This window comes from Salmo trutta, chromosome 3 (genome assembly GCF_901001165.1).
Source record: "Salmo trutta chromosome 3, fSalTru1.1, whole genome shotgun sequence".
Classification (NCBI taxonomy): domain Eukaryota; kingdom Metazoa; phylum Chordata; class Actinopteri; order Salmoniformes; family Salmonidae; genus Salmo; species Salmo trutta.
The window spans coordinates 19535202-19555476 of record NC_042959.1 but is presented as its reverse complement, the minus strand read 5'-3'; the positions used below and the strand labels follow the sequence as shown (position 1 = coordinate 19555476).

At 44.7% G+C, this 20275-nt stretch overlaps 1 protein-coding gene across 4 annotated transcripts in view; it reads right to left on the bottom strand.

Moving 5' to 3' along the window:
* diaph2 (diaphanous-related formin 2) overlaps nucleotides 1-20275 on the bottom strand; it is a 706015-nt gene that overhangs the window by 495391 nt on the left and 190349 nt on the right. For 3 of the 4 annotated variants that reach the window (XM_029725953.1, XM_029725962.1, XM_029725944.1), the window contains exons 7-12: nucleotides 12158-12232; nucleotides 11975-12044; nucleotides 10931-11067; nucleotides 9038-9146; nucleotides 2453-2563; nucleotides 1127-1239 (exon numbers count right to left, since the gene is read on the bottom strand). In XM_029725953.1, coding sequence (XP_029581813.1) covers nucleotides 1127-1239; nucleotides 2453-2563; nucleotides 9038-9146; nucleotides 10931-11067; nucleotides 11975-12044; nucleotides 12158-12232 — 615 coding nt within the window. Of the gene's footprint in view, nucleotides 1-1126; nucleotides 1240-2452; nucleotides 2564-9037; nucleotides 9147-10930; nucleotides 11068-11666; nucleotides 11698-11974; nucleotides 12045-12157; nucleotides 12233-20275 lie in introns of those variants that run through there. The other variant, XM_029725970.1, reaches the window with a different exon arrangement.

Genomic DNA, 20275 nt, shown 5'->3' with positions numbered 1-20275 from the left:
TGTGGACCAGTCAGTGGTAGGGTCAATCAATCACTATTTCACAGCATCATTCATATTCATTAGTGGCCTGGAGTCACATCCTCAGCACCCAGACCTGGGCTGGACAGAGAGGAGACGTGCCTCTCAGTGTTAGTATTCATGAGGCAAGGAAAACAAGCTACAATCTACTTGTGTATGTGTGCAAGTTTGTGCGTGTCAGAGACGAGAGCTAGCACAGATTAACACCACATTGTCCAAGGAAACAAACATTGGGCCCTCTAATTTGTGAACCTGCTCAAGGACATCATTAACCCAGGTGTGGTGTTTGTTTTTTTCCCTTCTCTCGCTCTCTCTCTTTCTCACCAAGCATCAACAGTAACTGTCACTCAGCGCAGCAATCAGTGGCATATTTTCGAGCACTGTGAGAACTGGGGAGACAAAGGTTGGCAGTGAGAACATCTGTATAACAGTGTCTGGCCCTGCACTGTCTGCCTACCATGTCAGCATTTCACACATCCAAATGCCCTTAGAGAAGCTGCTTGAATTATTTAGGCACCTAGCCAAGAATGCTTTAAAACAAGTCTTGAACCCGAGACCCAATTAGGGCTCACTTTATTAACCACTCAAAAAGTTTCCAGTTGAGCGGACATAGAGGGACGACTTGGAGACACCAACTTGTCATTTCTAGTTAAAAGGGAACGGAAGAAAGGTAAAGTACTTTAATCACAGACGTGATTAAGGAGACAAAGCAGTAGAGGTCACTGAAAATGGACCTCAGCCAAAACAACCGCACTAAAAATCTTAGCAGACTTAAAATAGATGGCCATAACATAACCAGACTGTGTTTTGAAGACAAAACAACTGGTAGTGATTGACAGTTGCCTCCTGTGTCTTGCATCTGCCAGTTGAGAGCTGATGGAAACGGCTGAGAGATGAGGAATGGTGGTGAGAGAGAGAGAATAAGAGGCTGTTTACCTGGTAAGCGATAGGGCTGGGAGATTGCACTATAGTTCCTCAAATCCTTCTCTAATGAACCTGACCATGCCAGCTTTAGACCTGTAAGCCTGGCGAGGCCCACACAATACACTCATTTCCAGCAGCCCTTTTTCCATGGCCGGAGCAGCGGCACGGGCAGACAAAAGGATATTCCATCTCGGCGCGGATGTCATCGAGGCGATGGGAGACCTCAATGGAGTCCTCCTCCTTGTTCTCGTTGAACACCTTCAGTTGGATGTCCAGCTCCTCTGTCTCTTTCAGCTCCTGTAATTCAGAGAGACATGAATAGACAACAGAGGACTGGATGTATCTACAGTATGGATTCATTTATATACAGTGTTATCAGTACATACATAAACCAAACCTAGCCTGATTGTACTAGCCTATACTGGTTCCATTAATGGAGACAAGTGTATGCTGGTTTCCAAGTCACAGCTGTATGGGAACTAGGACACCCATCCACCTCCTTCCCTGCCGGCCTGGTATACCTGAGTCACCCAGCGCTCCACACCTGCTCCCTCAACGAGGAGCTATAACGGTGCACTTTACAACTTTCCTATGAATCACTGGCGTTAAGAGTTTACAGACGGCACCAGGCCAAATGGAACCCAATTTCTGCAGTTATCAATCACCTCGTTGCTCTTCGGGCATGCCATCCGTCTTGCTTCGGAGAGGGAGTTAGCATGCAATGCAACAGAAAGGAGAGGTCTCAAGGACTCTCGGCCAATAGCAACCTCTCAGTACTTTATCATAGAACTGGTTCATTTTAGCTTTCCTCTTGGTCACCTGACTGTATTGGCTCCACAACATAACACAATTAGTGTGCCCCGCTTCTGTTTAAATGCTGGCATTAAAGCTTCAAATGAGGCATTTGTAAATTATTGTAAAGGAAACACCATCATATCGGGGGGCAGATATGAAGATAATTAAACTAATGACAGCGATAATCAAGCGAAGCAGTCAAGATGACTTATTAACACGTGGCAAATTCCCCTCTGCAAATGAGGTCATGAGGGATGAGTGGATGCCGAGTGCAAGGATCTGTCTGCTGATTGATAATGATGCCACGGCGAGCTGTGATCAGTGAGGTGGTGCCTGCGGTGAGGTGAGCTAGAACAATCCAATATAATAATGGAAGCAATGTGGAGGCGAGGCAGTAGGAGCTTTGTCTCTTGCAGGCAAACAGGGAGAGGCAGGGAGGGCTAGGGACTAAAACTAACTGTTTAATGGGAGTTGGAGGGGTAGTCAATCATTCATTGTCCCAACTGGAAAATGTGTAGTGGACTGCTTCATCAGAGAGTTTAGGGTCCAAATCTGCCTCAACTCAGATGTATACATACACCACTCACTATAGTCTCACTTGCTAAAGGAGGTTTTATGCATGTAAAACAACACACAAATGATATCTAGACTGCCAATTGAATGTATCTCTATGCCCCTGGGTGTGTGACATAGAGCCCCTTGCACTGCAACTCACCGGGAGGATCTTCTTGAGGCCACAGCGGAGGAACTCGTTGCGCAGATGTATCCTGAAGTCCAGATCGTCTGGAGAGGTGACCAGAGCGTTGATCAGCTGCATGCAGGCCACCTGTTGCCATGTACACACATGCCAGAGACACCGTTAGAGAGAACATATTTTTGTAATTCATTCTATTTAACATGAATCAACATGAAATTAAATGGTGATATAGTGATTTATCATGCATGGCCTCTGTGTATGGTATCAATCTATGTTATGATGTAGCAGGCACCGTTGAGTTAAAAGACCTTGGGGAGAGTATGTGTGAAACATTTCATGTGTATACAGTGCATTCGCAAAGTATTCAGACCCCTTTTTCCACATTTCGTTATGTTACAGCCTTATTCTAAAATTGTCCGTAGAGATCCTTGATGAAAAATCCTCAGCAATCTACACACAATACCCCACAAGTTTAGACATTTTTGCAAATGTATACATTTTTTTTAAATACCTTATTTACATAAGTATTCAGACCCTTTCCTATGAGACTCGAAATTGAGCTCAGGTGCATCCTGTTTCCATTGATCCTCCTTGAGATGTTTGTACAACTTGATTGGAGTCCACCTGTGGTAAATTCAATTGATTGGACATGATCTGGAAAGGTACACACCCCACTATATGAGGTCCCATAGTTGACAGGGCATGTCGGAAAAGAAACCATGCCATGAGGTCGAAAGAATTGTCCGTAGAGATCAGAGACAGGATTGTGTTGAGGGTACCAAAACATTTCTGTAGCATTAAAGTTCCCCAAGAACACAGTGGCCTACATAATTCTTAAATGGGAGAAGTTTTGAACCACCAAGACTCTTCCTAGAGTTGGCTGTCCGGCCAAACTGAGCAATCGGAGAGAAGGGCCATGGTCAGGGAGTTGAACAAATACCTGATGGTCACTCAGAGAGCTCTAGAGTTCCTCTGTGGAGATGGGAGAACCTTCCAGAAGTTCAACCAACTCTGCTGCACTCCACCAATCAGGCCTTTATGCTGGAGTGACCAGACTGAAGCCACTCCCCTCAGTAAAAACCACATGACAGCCCACTTGGAGTTTGCCAAAAGGCACCTAAAGACTTTCAGACCATGAGAAACAAAATTCTCTGGTGAAACCAGATAGAACTCTTTGGTCTTAATGCCAAGCGTCACATCTGGAGGAAACCTGGCACCATCCCTACGATGAAACATGGTGGTGACAGCATCATGCTGTGGAGATGTTTTTTAGCGGCAAGATCACCTTCCAACAGGACAACGACCTAAGCACACAGCCAAGACAACGCAGGAGTGGCTTCGGGACAAGTCTCTGAATGTCCTTGAGTGGCCCAGCCAGAGCCCGGACTTGAACCCGTACGAACATCTCTGGGGAGACCTGAAAATAGATGTGCAGCAACGGTCCCCATCCAACCTGATAGAGCTTGAGAGAATCTGCAGAGAAGAATGGGAGAAACTCTACAAATACAGGTGTGCCAAGCTTGTAGCATTATACCCAAGAACACTCAAGGCTGTAATCGCTGCCAAAGGTGCTTCAACAAAGTACTCACTGCCAAAAGTGCTTCAACAAATATATTTTAGATTTGAAATTCTTCAAAGTAGCCAACCTTTGCCTTGATGACAGCTTCGCACACTCTTGCAATTCTCTTGACCAGGTTCATGAGGTAGTAACCTGGAATGCATTTCAATTAATAGGTGTGCCTTGTTAAAAGTTATTTTGTGGAATTTCTTTCCTTCTTAACGTGTTTGAGTCAATCAGTTGTGTTCTGACAGGGTAAGGGTGGTATACAGAAGAAGTCCATATTACGGCAAGAACAGCTCAAATAAGCAAAGAGAATCAACAGTCCATCATTATTTTGAACGTTGTGCAGTCGCAAAAACCATCAAGCGCTATGATGGCACTGGCTCTCATGAGAACTGCCACAGGAAAGGAAGACCCAGAGTAACTTCTGCTGCAGAAGATAAGTTCATTAGTGTTACCAGCCTCAGAAATTGCAGCCCAAATAAATGCTTCACAAAGTTCAAGTAACAGACACATCTCAACATCAACTGTTCAGAGGAGACTGCATGAATAAGGCCTTCATGGTTGAATTGCTGCAAATAAACCACTACTAAAGGACACCTATAAGAAGAATAAACTTGCTTGGGCCAAGAAACACAAGCAATGGACATTAGACCGGTGGAAATCTTTGTGAGAAGCAGATTAGGTGAACGGCTGATCTCCGCATGTGTGGTTCCCACCGTGAAGCAATGATGAGGAGCTGCCAAGTGACACGAGCCTACCAGACGAGCTAAACTACTTCTATGCTCACCTAAAGGCAAATAACACTGAAACATGCATGAGAGCACCAGCTGTTCCGGAAGACTGTGATCACACTCTCTGCAGCCGATGTGAGTAAGACCTTTCAACAAGGTCAGAGGGCCAGATGGATTAACTAGACATGAACTGCGAGCATGCGCTGACCAACTGGCAAGTGTCTTCACTGCCATTTCCAACCTCTCCCTGTCCGAGTCTGTAATACCAACATGTTTTAAGCAGACCACCATTGTGCCTGTGCCCAAGAACACAAAGGTAACATGACTAAATGACTTCCAACCCGTAGCACTCGTGTCTGTAGACATGAAGTGCTTTGAAAGGCTGGTCATGGCTCACAACACCATTATCTCAGAAACCCTAGACCCAATTTGCATACCGCCCAAACAGATCCACAGATGATGCAATCTCTATTGCACTTCACACCGCCCTTTCCCACATGGACAAAAGGAACACCTATGTGAGAATGCTATTCATTGACTACATCTCAGCGTTCAACACCATAGTGCCCTCAAAGCCCATCAATAAGCTAAGGACCCTGGACTAAACACCTCCCTCTGCAACTGGATCCTGGTAAGGGTAGGTAACAACACATCCGCCATGCTGATCTTCAACACAGGAGCCCCTCTGGGGTGCGTGCTCAGTCCACTCCTGAACTGCCTGTTCACTCATAACTGTACAGCCAGGCACGACTCCAACACCATCATTAAGTTTGCCGATGACACAACAGTGGTAAGCCTGATCACCGACAATGACGAGACAGCCTATTGGGAGGAGGTCAGAGACCTAGTTCTGAGGTGCCAGGACAACAACCTCTCCCTCAACGTGATCAAGACAAATGAGATGATTGTGGACTACAGGAAAAAGAGGACCGAGCATGCCCCCATTGTCATCGACGGGGCTGCAGTGGAGCAGGTTGAGAGCTTCAAGTTCCTTGGTGTCCACATCACCAACACACTAACATGGTCCAAGCACACCAAAACATTTGTGAAGAGGGCACGACAAAACCTATTCCCCCTCATGAGACTGAAAAGATTTGGCATGGGTCCTCAGATCCTCAAAAGGTTATACAGCTACACCATCGAGAGCATCCTGACTGGTTGCATCACTGCCTGGTATAGCAACTGCTCGGCCTCCAACCGCAAGGCACTACAGAGGGTACTGCGAACGGTCCAGTACGTCACTGGGACCAAGCTTCCTGCCATCCAGGACTTCTATACCAGGTGGTGTCAGAGGAAGGCCCTAAAAATTGTCAAAGTCTCCAGCCACCCTAGTCATAGACTGTTCTCTCTGCTACCGCACGGCAAGCGGTACCGGAGTGCCAAGTCCGGTACACCAGTCAGTCTGGTGTAGAGGCAGAAAAAAGTAGAAGGTGAGAGGAAGTGGAAAAGAGAAGAGGTATGGGGAGTCTACTGACCAGATGTGCATTTGTAATTGATTTATTGGATTAGGGAAGTGTAGAGGGATGGAGGGGCGGGAGAATGAGGGGAAAGGGAAAATGCTGATGGGCCTTAATGGGATGTAAGGTGGCTCCGGGGAGCTGCACCAGGAGAAGACGGAGTGTTCCTCTGACAGGTGGATCGATCGGGAACTGAAAGATCTCTGTGATTGACTTGAAAAGTACCCGAAAGAAAACCTCTATCGGCATGTTTGTGTTGGCCCACATCTTTTTTTAACGGGTCGTAGTGAATGCTGTCGCTTGGCTGTTATTCACACCGATTCCTCCTGTAGGTGTTTTTCCTGGTGAGAGGTTTACAGACAAACACATGCACACCCGTGCACACACACACAGGGGCACACACACACACACACACACACACACAAAATCATCACGCTAGCCCAATTCATGCCCTCAGAGAACATAACTAGCGGGAATTCGCCTGGCGATGGGGAATAATAGCCATCTGGAATGAACAGCATTGGTTTGTTTTCAATGTGTTTTTTCCCCTTTCTATAGCCCGGGGACAGTGGAATCGAACAGGTTTGTATTAATCCAGTGGAGTGAGGGAATATGGTGTTATGGTTTATGGGGACATGTCAGTGCTAATGGAGACTCTTTACATATGCACCAGGCCTGCCGCGCCCCGGGAAAACAGTAAGCTTAAGGAGAATTCTAAAGGTTGTTCTGTGCTGCACCAGCCCTACTGGTGGGGTGGAACGGGATGAGACAGTTGCTTTGAGAACATGCCAATGGTGTCAGGCAGCAGCAACATAGCAGACATCAAACCACTCCAATAGGACCTCCAGAGCCTTGGACCAAGAGCTGGCCATCCACGCCTGAAGTCTACCCACCAGGGACGCTACACTAGAATCCTCGCTGAAACTTCACTAACTTCACACCCATCGCTTTACTCCCATCTCTTTACTCCCATCTTTAGTCTTTCAAAAGGAAGAGAACTATTTCGAGAGTTATGAGTGACTGAGGGAGCTTCATGGGCCAAATGTTGTTGTTTTCTTCTCTTTGTCTACGTATAGATTTGTCTTCCTATCGTATGAAGCAGACAGACCTCGACCATGTTTGTTGTGTGGAATTGGTTCGAGGAGGTTTATTGTGGTGCTTGTTTTTGGGTTTGGCGACGGTGCACGAAGGGAGCTCGGGCGTCATGTGAGCCGTGCTTGCCGTAGGAGTTTTTTTTGTCAGTGTAATTAAAAGTGGGACTGCTGGGACGGTTTAAAGTCAGGATGCAGGCTGGCTTTCTCTCTGCAGTGGAGAGAGCAAAGCCCGAACTGCGGCAAAACCCATTTTAATCACATTAACAAAGTCAGGCTCCACAGCACCATCACAAGGTTTTTAAAAAGTATTCTAATTTCTTTGAACCTTCTGCATCAGCAAGGTAGTTTAATTTACTTCACAATTAGCGGCGGCTCTTTTCATTAGCGGACATTTTATGGAGGAGGGAAAACAAGCAGCACAATCCAAGGATTTATACCTCCCCTCCTTGCTCCATCCCTCCCTACCCATACATCCCTCTTTCTCCCATCCATCTCCTCCTTCCCCCATCCATCCATCCCCTTCTTCCCTACCCCTCCCCCATCCCTCCATCCCTCTTTCCCCCATCCATCCCTCCTTCCTCCATCCCTCTTTCCCCCATCCATCCATCCCTCCTTCCCCATCCATCTCCTCCTTCCCCATCCATCTCCTCCTTCCCCCATCCATCCATCCTTCCCTAACCCTCCCTCATCCCTCCTTCCCCCATCACCCGTTCCTCCCTTATCTCCTTCCCATAGTCCCCCCCATCTACAAACAATTTTACTAATTATGAAATTAAAAAAAAACTGCTTGCAAAAAAGTGCCAGAGAAAGAAACAGTGAAGGAAAATAACAGAAGTAAAGACAGGTATGTTGCTGCATGGTTGCCCTTTTCCTCTGGGTCCTCAGAGACCCGCCTCAACAACACTGAGAAAAAGCTGAAAAATATTTGTTACGAGGATGGGAAAAAACATTTCTGGAAGTCAACATCTCTCTTCTGGTATTGTGTTATATTTCAGAGTACTCAAAAGACTTCTCAAAAGAGTCCTCAAAAGAGAGTAGAACAGTTCTGGTAGAGCTCCTCTAGTGAAGCAGGTGGTGTTGATTAGACCAGGAGAAAGAACCCTTGGTCGACTCCCATCAAACAGCTTAGGTGCCAGAGGTTGACAAGCAGACACAAAGCAAGGAGGGCAAGGGAGATGAAATGTGTGTACCCGTCGACAGGGGCTGAGGTACAGTAGACCCCTGAGTGACAGAACTGTCAATTTCAACCTGTCCCTCTGCATCAAACACCGGCTCCAAGCCAAGAGGCCATTTGTGAGAATGACACTGACTAGAGCCGAGTTCTCTCCATTGCACATGACATGGCAGACTCGAATGATTTGACTTTGTTATGTGTGATGTGCATATATGTGAGCTTAAAAATATGTTTCTTTCCACAACTTGCCTCAGAGGCCTACAGGTGGAGGTCATGGATAAAACTTGGAAGGGTTGATAAACAGAATATTGATGTATGACTCAAATCCAAGCAGACTAGCATTGAAATAACACAGTCATCGCACCATGGGCTACTCCGTAAGGGGCAGGCTGAAAGAGTGTTGTGGATGGAAGTGGATATTTATGAGGTTATTATGGAAAGATGTGAAAAAGGTGTACATGACTCAATGTCACACATAAATCACATTTTTGTCAATGGGATTTGCACAAAGTGAGAATTTGTGACTGTGTGTGTGTGTGTGTGTGTGTGTGTGTGTGTCCAAAAGGGGTTATAAAATGCTGACCTGGAGCTGTTGGGCCTCGTGATTCTCCAGTCCCTCCACTATCGGAGAAAATCTCTCCTTGTTATTCCTCTCCGCCGCAATCGTCATGGCAGCCAGGATCTTATCCAGGCTGAGAGAAAACAAAAAGACTGAAAAGTCAACAAACGCCTTTATCGCCCTACCACCAGGACATTTACTCACACCTCCACCTCACATATCATCTAATCTGTCCCCTTGTCTTTGTCAGGGACGTTCTATGGGGACGTTCCATTGTTTGCAACCCCGTGCATTCTAGGTATCCAATTGATCTGCTTAATGTTCATTGCTCTGGTACTGTTCAGAGGAAGCCTGTATAGCTGATATTATCCATTGTAAAAGCTATTCATAATAAAATGCAGTTTGTGATGCCAGGGCAGGAGCAATTTATTGCAGGGAGAATGCTACAGGACTACTTTATAAAAACACATATTGTTGTGAAAGCAAATTAGACTGTTTACAAGGGCTCACGGCAACTTAGTGAATAGTGATTTGGGCAATTTCAAACGAAAGCCTCCCACTGCTATGCGCCTGCACAAAGGTGCTGCAACACAAGTAGGTGAAGACAGTTTAAATAGCCACTTTAGTAAACAGCAAACAAAAGTTTTTGGATGCCGAGCCCCTTCTTTATCTGGATGCGCTTTATCACGCCATCAGTCGCCGGGGCCTCTCATCGGGGTTGGAAATGGTTTGCTGTCAAGCTTTTATCTTCTATACACAGGAGAAAAGAAAGAAAGAAAGAAAAAAAAAGAGAGAGAGAGAGAGAGAGAGAGAGAGAGAGAGAGAGAGAGAGAGAGAGGAGAGAGAGAGAGAGAGAGAGAGAGAGAGAGAGGAGAGAGAGGAGAGAGAGAGATGAGAGAGAGAGATGAGAGAGAGAGAGAGAGAGAGAGAGAGAGAGAGAGAGAGAGAGAGAGAAAGAAAGAAAGGGAGGGAGATCGCGAGAGCTCTTGTTTTATATTTATTTTTCAGCACCTTCTTTTTTCTGTTTCTCTCCTCTTTGCCATCCAGGGCGGTGAAGCGTTCGTGGGTCCTCAGGGAGGGAGGATGGCTCACGACCGAGCCATGCCTGTGATCTTCCCCCCTTGCTCCAAAATAGTCTGGCAGAGGAGCAAAGAGAGGGAAGATGCAGAGGAAACTACCGACCCAGCACCACCCAACCCTTGACTTTTTTTCCCCGGAAAGTGAGGCCTCAGCTCTATTTCCTGTCAATCAGCTGTGCATGCTTAAACAGGGCTGTTTAAGCATGCCCACACGTGTGTATGTGTCTGTGTTTTTCTTTAAGTATATTGGAAATTGAGTATGAGGGCAGCTTAGTTAGTACTTAATTTCAGGCGAGTAATTTTACATTCCTAGATTAAACATAGCAGGGGCCAAAACCACGGTCACACAGAGACATTCGGCATGGGCTGATATGTAAGAAACAGTTTTAACTAGATTCTCGTATATGTCCATTTGTTTATTTTCCTCCGCTGCATGCAGAGCTACTTTGAAGTCCCGTTGTTATTTTAGTCCAGCTCAATACAAAAGAGCTCCCCTGGATTCAATGTATAATCTGTCAGCCAAACTGTGTGTTCATGGCCAACAACACTGAGCACTGAAATACATTACACAGCCCAAACTGCTAAATCAGAACATGTTAACCGACGGAGCTCCGGTACATCTCAAAGTCCTCTCTGCAAATGTAACATGAGTGCCCAGAATGTATTATGTTAGGGCCAGTGACAGGTTGTCTACAAATGTATTTCCTTAATGTGATTATTGAAACGAGGGTTGCTAGGGGGGAGAAGTGGGGATGAAGACAATGGCTGGCACTGAGAGAAGTGTGAAATTGAGGATATTATAATGCTAGATTAGTGTTGAATGTTGCAGTGAACTTACATGTTTTCCTCTCCAATGATGCAGATAGCTGAGAGGATCTTGACGATCTCTGTCATCATACTGGTCTGTTTTGGGTCAATGGCCCTGGCCAGGAGAAGCAAGCTTCGCTCATCTCCCAGAATCCTTTGCAGTCCATACTGCAAGGGAAAATGGAGATTATAATGAATTGAGCCAAGTCAGGACTGTGGGGACAAATACTTATAGTCCTCCCCTAACTTTAAATCTATCTTAGACTCAAGTATACTTGAACATATATTGGGATTTTGTTAAAGGGTAGCAATATCAATAGCTCATCCATCCTCACTTTCCAAAGATGAGACAGTGCTGCTTCCCAAAAAAGAATAATTAAATACTTGATGGCAATGGGTTGAATATGGCAAATTAGCTCCGCTTTACTTGTCCATAATAGCTCTCGTCACAGTCCATCCATTCTAGATAGGAAAAACGGCCAACCTGGTTTCACCATACAGGATTTTGAGAAGAATACCTACTCGGTATAAAGCATTATCACGTTTCATTCATTTGATTTCTACCACTCAATGTGAATAATACTTTTGTTTCAGATTTGCCATTGAAATTTAAGGATCACAATGATTGTTCAAGTGGTTGAGGGCCCACGTTGGGTACCAATTGAATCCTGATATATGGCTTTCTGAAAACAGTGAAGAATCGAGAAAAACTGCTGAACGTAAAACTTTTTGAATGAAAGCCTTGGATCAACCCAACCCGTACAAACCTTATTGTTCATGAAGGCCTTGGACCAACCCAACCCGTACAAACCGTATTGTTCATGAAGGCCTTGGACAAACCCAACCCGTACAAACTTTATTGTTCATGAAGGCCTTGGACCAACCCAACCCGTACAAACCGTATTGTTCATGAAGGCCTTGGACCAACCCAACCCGTACAAACCGTATTGTTCATGAAGGCCTTGGACAAACCCAACCCGTACAAACTGCATTGTTCATGAAGGCCTCGTACCAATCCAACCCATACAAACCTTCTTGTTCATGAAGGCCTCGGACCAATCCAACCCGTACAAACCTTATTGTTCATGAAGGCCTTGAGACACTGGATCAGCTTGTGCTGGTTCCTTTTGTCTATACTTTCTGGCCTGAAAAAGACAGGCGAAAGGACAGGAATGAGAATACGGCAGAGAAGAATAGATTTAGACAGTATTGAGGGCGTATTGAGAGACGAGAAGTCATTGTAATGTGAGATGCTTACTGTTTCTTATCCAGCAACTTATCCAATGCATCCAAGAGGAGGCCCAGTCCTTCATGGCCAAAGTTGTTCACCCAGCTAGGAAACAGAAGAAAAATCAGTCAGAAAAGACAGACAACATACATGGTCCCATGCCATACCAACAGATGACGAATCACACATCAAAATAACACAAAAAAGTCATTGGTGGTATTGGTTTCATTGTCTCTGAGGAAAGAAAATCCTCTCCACAATATGATTGGATATGGAGAAAATCATTGTCTCCATCATTGTCTCTATTTTTCCTGGTTATTTCTTTGGAGAATCTATTCATGAGACAATCAACACGGCCCTCTTTTTTGTAACACTAAATGCTAGAATGTGTATCACATTAATTTACAGGCAAAGGAAGAATCATCCATCCTATGTCCTGCTCCTTTGTTCTAGCAGTGTTCTTCTAGGCCCCACACAGCCTGCTGTAGCAACGCTAAAAGATTAAGCAATGCAAGAAAGATAACACTGTAATCGATAATGGATCGCAGGAGATAATTGGCTATAAACCACAAACGTATCAGGAGACAGCAAATGATCCAGTGCAGATGAGACTGTTTGTCAGATGGGGGCAGGGGCCGACCCCCCCCCGATCACAGCCAGATTATGACATTAGCATCACTTCTTCTCGCCGCCAGACTGTCAGTAAAACAAAATGCATTGAGCATTTTTTTGCGTTAAAGGGTCATAATTCAATGATTTCTTCCGCCTTTTTGATAATGATTCAAAGCAATAATAGCATGCATATTAATGTCATTTGTATTGAGTTGGAGAAAACCCTCGATTAGGGCCGATGCGTACTGCCCAAGGCGGCTCTGCCAAGGTGAAGTGAGGTAGCTATTTCTCTGATCTGCAACAGAATAAATGGAGAATTACTAACACTACCAAAGCCCTCCGAACCCATTCCTCAAAATGCATTACCAGGCCAAGCCCAACCCAATTTGCACCTTATTACCACTGTGATGTACAGTATAATGATCTGCTTTGTTAATAAAACCAAACAGCATAATGTATAACTGTCTGTTTACCGAAGAAGTTGCGTCAGGCAGTTCATTGCATGCAAACACAGTTAGCTAAGCCCCAATAGCAAAAATTAGATCTCGGGGAATCAATCTAGCCCGACTCAATGTAGAGCACAATCACACTGCTGTTTATGACAGCCGACATCAACACAGAGGGTAGGAACAAATGAGCGATGTGAGACAACAAAAGAAGGGGGAAAGAGGCGACATGGTTGACGGAGCACAATTCGGTAAATCCACAATCATTTTGTTTATGCTCGCCGATTCGCCACTGTAGGGCTTATGCAAGAGCGAGGGGAAATGAAGCCAATATTTGTGGAGAGATATTCTGATTATTACACGGTGCTCTGTGTAACCTGAGATCCAAGGCACAAATACCAGGCGGTTGTGTACAATGTTTTGGAGTGCAAAATGGGGGGGGGGGGGGGGATGTCGCAAAAGTTGCCATGACACTCAAATTAGATCAATTGGGTGAACAAGTTTGTAGCTCAGGCAGATTAAAGGTCACCTAGCCTGGCCTGATATGCTGGACAGTGATATGACACAATCCATGTGGTTGAAATAACCTGTGTCTCAACACGACCTCTTCTTCAACAAGATGGAAAGTAAACAAAGCAAAACAGTGCTACTCCACAGACAACACTGATAGATGAAAGCTGAAGTTGAAGACGCATCCCGTCCCTAGCATGTTGTGACAAGCTTTTATTGTTCTGAGGCGGCTATCTTTTCACTTCTGGGAAATCAAGCAGCTTTCGTTTGGAGGTGCCTAAAGTGGATAGATAGTGAAGTTAGGTCTATCTGTCTGTCTCTCTGTCGATGTTGCCAATCAGTCTGTCTGTCCATCGGTCTGTCAAAGACGCAACAGCGCAGTAGCCAAATAGGATGCTCTTCCAGTTCAGCTTCCTCCTTCCTCAATTTGTGGCATGTATCAGGATCTCATTAACTTGGGGTGGAACTTGTTCATGAGCAATTGATGGATATAATCCTGCAGTTAAGTGCCATCAAATCGTGTTACTTTCCACAATCATGTACATTCCGCAGGCTAATGATAAAGTCATGGTTTGCCTTAGGGACGGACCAATTTTATATGTGTACTAGTTCTGCTGGTTCGATTATGTTGTATTTATGTTAAGTGCCACAAAACCCAGAATTATATAAGATGTTACAGTCCCAAATGGAAACATGTATACATCTGACCTTTGTTGTCACCATGTAGCTCACGAACAAGGCAATGTGGTTCCCTAGAAATTAAACAATTAGCTGCCTTTGTGGGTCACTTTCAAGTATACCATATATGTTGTTGAATGTGTTTGTCGAGTCATGTTAATCATATTCCTACAAGCAGATTTGGCATGGGAAATGTCACTGCTGCTGGAGAGAATGTTTTGCTTGTGTACACCAGCCACAGCAACAGACCGAACGGAATTGTTCTGTGGAATCTGACACGCTTTCAGTCTGTCTGACCAACCAGCTGGCCTGTCTTGTGATGCCTTTTATGCACATTGATTTCAGCCAGTGGCCCAACATTGTTCATTCTTGTTGTGTTATTTCATTGGGACTAGCGTCAGGGAGTATTATGTTATTGAGAGCTCTGTGTGAGAGAGCAATATCTTTCATATTGGATTACGGGCTAAGCCATACCGCTGTACCACTCCTGACCTATTCAGCACTGCTGCATTCCACTTGAGAACTTGTGCTCTTAGCAACAAATTGCTCTCGACATTATAACCTGAACCTGAGCACCGGGAGGCTGCCAGCCTTGTGATTCTGCATTCTGAAGGCCATAAGCATTTCCTCCCAATCAACGCAATGACTTACTGAAGGAACCAGAATAGCATGCCCAATGAGAATGATGTCAAACACCAACACATATAACATTGGAATATAATCCAAAACAATTGCATTGTATTTTAATTACATACAAGGTTCTAATCTGCATAGTTATATATGGTATAAATACTATGAAGCAAATCAGTCATAGTGTTAACAAGAAAATACTGTATATCAATGACTGCAGTTAGCACGCAACATCTACATTTTGCTCTTTGGTCAGACAGAAGATATTTAGTTCACATTCTCAGGAATGATAAAATTAGCATTTATCCTTTCAGACGCTGTTATAGCTTATATAAAGCAGACATCAGTATCCTCAAACAATTGGTTCTCAGAAAGGTTATGACCTTTGCAATAGCAAGAAAAGAGTGACGAGTAGCTTATTAATGAGTAAAAATACAGACATCTTTGTGAATAGCACTTAATGAATGGCCTAGCCTTTCCACTTTCTGACCTTGATTTTCTGTATGTCTCCTCTGTCCTCTGGGCATCAGGCATATTACACAATACAAACCAGGAAGGAGAAAGGTCAAAATATGAAATACCTAGAAGCATTTGATTCATATAGAAAGTTGTGATCTCAATAGGCAATGATGGAAAGAATGAAGAGGGAAGGGTAACACAGAGATGGCATTGTGTGTTAGAGATAAGGGCGCCATTTGAGACACACCACCAATCTTTTCACGTGGTTGTTTCTTCCTTTATGAGTGGATTGAAGTGCTCAGCTGTCACGACCACACACACACACCTCGCTAATGAAGTTGTACACTTGTACTCCCCTGCCTCTTCTGTCCTCTCTAGCAGATCAGTTTTGATGACGGGACATAAATGGGATCTCTTGCATTCTCCGCCAGGTGTCTGGCCCACCTTCCCTCCATTCAGATAGGTACGTAGGAGAGAGGACAATAGAAGTAACAATCTTTGCTTTGAACACAGTGACAATGGGAGCACCCGTACCCTGTAGAAACCACTGTCAGTACCCTGTAGAAACCACTTTCGAAACCCTGTCAAAACCCTGTAGAAACGCATGGCTAATTTCAGCACAGAGGAGAGTGGACAGCACCAGGCGACGATGGAGTGGCTATGTGAGTGACCACACATGCACAGTAAATTTCCTAGCGAGAGAGGCGAGAGAGAGGCAAGAAACGAGAGAGAGAAAGGCAAGAGAGAAAGAGGTGAGAGAGAGAAAGGGGCAACAAATCACATCACATTTTATTGGTCGCTTACACATATTTTACAGATGTTATCACAGGTGCAGTGAAATTCTGCATCTGTGATACAGTGAGGGGAAAAAAGTACTTGATCCCCTGCTGATTTTGTACGTTTGCCCACTGACAAAGAAATGATCAGTCTATAATTTTAATGGTAGGTTTATTTGAACAGTGACAGACAGAATAACAACAAAAAAATCCAGAAAAACACATGTCAAAAATGTTATAAATTGATTTTCATTTTAATGAGGGAAATAAGTATTTGACCCCCTCTCAATCAGAAAGATTTCTGGCTCCCAGGTGTTTTTTATACAGGTAACGAGCTGAGATTAGGAGCACACTCTTAAAGGGAGTGCTCCTAATCTCAGTTTGTTACCTGTATAAAAGACACCTGTCCACAGAAGCAATCAATAAGATTCCAAACTCTCCACCATGGCCAAGACCAAAGAGTTCTCCAAGGATGTCAGGGACAAGATTGTAGACCTACACAAGGCTGGAATGGGCTACAAGACCATCGCCAAGCAGCTTGGTGAGAAGGTGACAACAGTTGGTGCGATTATTCGCAAATGGAAGAAACACAAAAGAACTGTCAATCTCCCTCGGCCTGGGGCTCTATGCAAGATCTCACCTCGTGGAGTTGCAATGATCATGAGAACGGTGAGGAATCAGCCCAGAACTACACGGGAGGATCTTGTCAATGATCTCAAGGCAGGTGGGACCATAGTCACCAAGAAAACAATTGGTAACACACTACGCCGTGAAGGACTGAAATCCTGCAGCGCCTGCAAGGTCCCCCTGCTCAAGAAAGCACATATACATGCCCGTCTGAAGTTTGCCAATGGACATCTGAATGATTCAGAGGACAACTGGGTGAAAGTGTTGTGGTCAAATGAGACCAAAATGGAGCTCTTTGGCATCAACTCAACTCGCCGTGTTTGGAGGAGGAGGAATGCTGCCTATGTCCCCACCGTCAAACATGGAGGTGGAAACATTATACTTTGGGGGTGTTTTTCTGCTAAGGGGACAGGACAACTTCACCGCATCAAAGGGACGATGGACGGGGCCATGTCTTGTCAAATCTTGGGTGAGAACCTCCTTCCCTCAGCCAGGGCATTGAAAATGGGTCATGGATGGGTATTCCAGCATGACAATGACCCAAAACACACAGCCAAGGCAACAAAGGAGTGGCTCAAGAAGAAGCACATTAAGGTCCTGGAGTGGCCTAGCCAGTCTCCAGACCTTAATCCCATAGAAAATCTGTGGAGGGAGCTGAAGGTTCGAGTTGCCAAACGTCAGCCTCGAAACCTTAATGACTTGGAGAAGATCTGCAAAGAGGAGTGGGACAAAATCCCTCCTGAGATGTGTGCAAACCTGGTGGCCAACTACAAGAAACGTCTGACCTCTGATTGCCAACAAGTGTTTTGCCACCAAGTACTAAGTCATGTCTTGCAGAGGGGTCAAATACTTATTTCCCTCATTAAAATGCTAATCAATTTATAACATTTTTGACATTCGTTTTTCTGGATTTATTTGTTGTTATTCTGTCTCTCACTGTTAAAATAAACCTACCATTAAAATTGTAGACTGATAATTTCTTTGTCAGTGGGCAAACTTACAAAATCAGCAGGGGATCAAATACTTTTTTCCCTCACTCTAACATCTAGCTCCAACAGTGAAGTAATACCTAACAATGCAAAACAATACACACAAATCCCCAAAATTAAAAGAAAGGAATTAAGAAATATCAGAACGAGCAATGCCAGATACATTACATGACCAAAAGTATGTGGACACCTGCTCGTTGAAAATCTCATTCCAAAGTCATGGCTATTTATATGGAGTTGGTCCCCCCTTTGCGGCCATAACAGCATCCACTCTTCTGGGAAGGCTTTCCACTAGTTGTTGGAACATTTCTGCTGGGACTTGCTTCCATTCAGCCACAAGAGCATTTGTGAGGTTGGGCATTGGCTCGCAGTTGGCATTCCAATTAATTCCAAGGTGTTTGATGGGTTGAGTTCAGGGCTCTGTGCAGGCCAGTCAAGTTCATCCACCCAGATTTCGACAAACCATTTCTGTTGGAACCTCGCTTTGTGCACGGGGCATTGTCATGCTGAAACAGGAAAGGGCCTTCACCAAACTGTTGCCACAAAGTTGGAAGCATAGAATCGTCTAGAATGTCATTGTATGCTGTAGCATTAAGATTTCCCTTAACTGGAACTAAGGGGCCTGTACCATGAAAAACAGCATCAGACCATTATTCTTCCTCCACAAAACTCTACAGGTGGCACTATGTATTAGGGCATGTAGCATTCTCCTGGCATCCGCCAAACCCAGATTTGTCCGTCGGACTGCCAGATGGTGCTCCAGAATCCGATGGTGGCGAGGTTTACACCACTCCAGCTGGCGCCATTGGCATTGCGCATGGTGATCTTAGGCCTGTGTGTGGCTGCTCGGCCATGGAAACTAATTTCACGAAGCTCCCGACGAACAGTTATTGTGCTGACATTGCTTCCAGAGGCAGTTTGGAAATCTGTAGTGAGTGTTGCAACTGAGGACAGACGGTTTTTACGCGCTACGCGCTTCAGGACTGAGTTCCCGTTCTGTGAGCTTGTGTGACCTACCACTTCGTGGCTGAGCTATTGTTGCTCATAGATGTTTCCACTTCACAATAACAGCACTTAGTCGACCAGGGCAGCTCTAGCAGGGCAGAAATTTGACGAACTGACTTGTTGGAAAGGTGGCATCCAATGACGGTGCCACGTTGAAAGTTACTGAGCTTTTCAGTCAGGCCATTCTCCCATGAATATTGCTATGGAGATTGCATGGCCATGTGCTCGATTTTATACACCTGTCAGCAACGGGTGTGGCTGAAATAGCAGAATCCACTGATTTGAAGGGGTGTCCACATACGTTTGTATATAAAGTGATTCTATATGTAGGTGTGTATAGACCGTATGGACAGTATATGAATAGAAAAGGTGTACAGCAGTAGTTATATAGGATGAGCCATGAATAGAATACAGTATATACATATGAAGTGGGTAAAACAGTATGTAAACATTATTAAAGTGACCAATGTTCAATAACTATGTACATAGGGCAGGAGTCTAAGGTGCAGGGCAGAGTACAGGGTGGTAGCCGGCTAGTAACAGTGACTAAGTTCAGGGCAGGGTCCTGGGCGGAGGCCGGCCTGTGATGACTGTTTAACAGTCTGATGGCCTGGAGATAGAAGCTGTTTTTCAGTTTCTTGGTCCCAGCTTTGATTTACCTGTACTGTCTCCGCCTTCTAGATGGTACAGGCCGTGGCTCGGGTGGCTGTAAATGTCCTGGAGGGCAGGCAGTGTGCCCCTGTTGATGTGTTGGACCCCTCCAGCATCGAGGCTAGACGACTGAGGAGAGGGGAAAACTCTGGTGGAAATATCAAAAATTTCAGAATTGATCGTGCCCGTTAATTGAAATAGGGGTTGTATGGAGCTATACCTCTGTGGAGGAATGCCACGGTTTGATATGGTAAGCAGTATAGGACCTGCACATCCACAGATGCCTCACGCCCTAGTGAGACGCTCTCTTTTCATCTTGACAGCCAGGAAAGAAATCAGTCAGTGCCACCTCCCTCATTCTAATACTAGAATATCTTTGCAAAGAGCTGTGAGTTAATTGATCATTCAAGATATTGTTTCAAGTCATAGGCCAAGGCCTGTATTAAAGGCCTTAATATATAGGCCTGTATTAAATAGTTGTATTCTTGCTTTGTGTATTTCTTCTTTTTCCCTCTCTGTGGATTCCACCACATAGCAGTAGTTCTTGAAGGAATGTGTACAGTTAACTCACATATTGTTTCTCTCTATCTAGCTGGTGTTCCACTGCCCCTAACAGCAGAACGCTGTGAACTGTTATTCTACAGAGGAACAATTAGGTCACCTGATTTTCAGGAAACACATGTGTGGGCAACATGACAACATCCATAGAAATATATTGAAACTTACTGTAAATAGAAACTCTGCATAACATTTAATGTGACATAT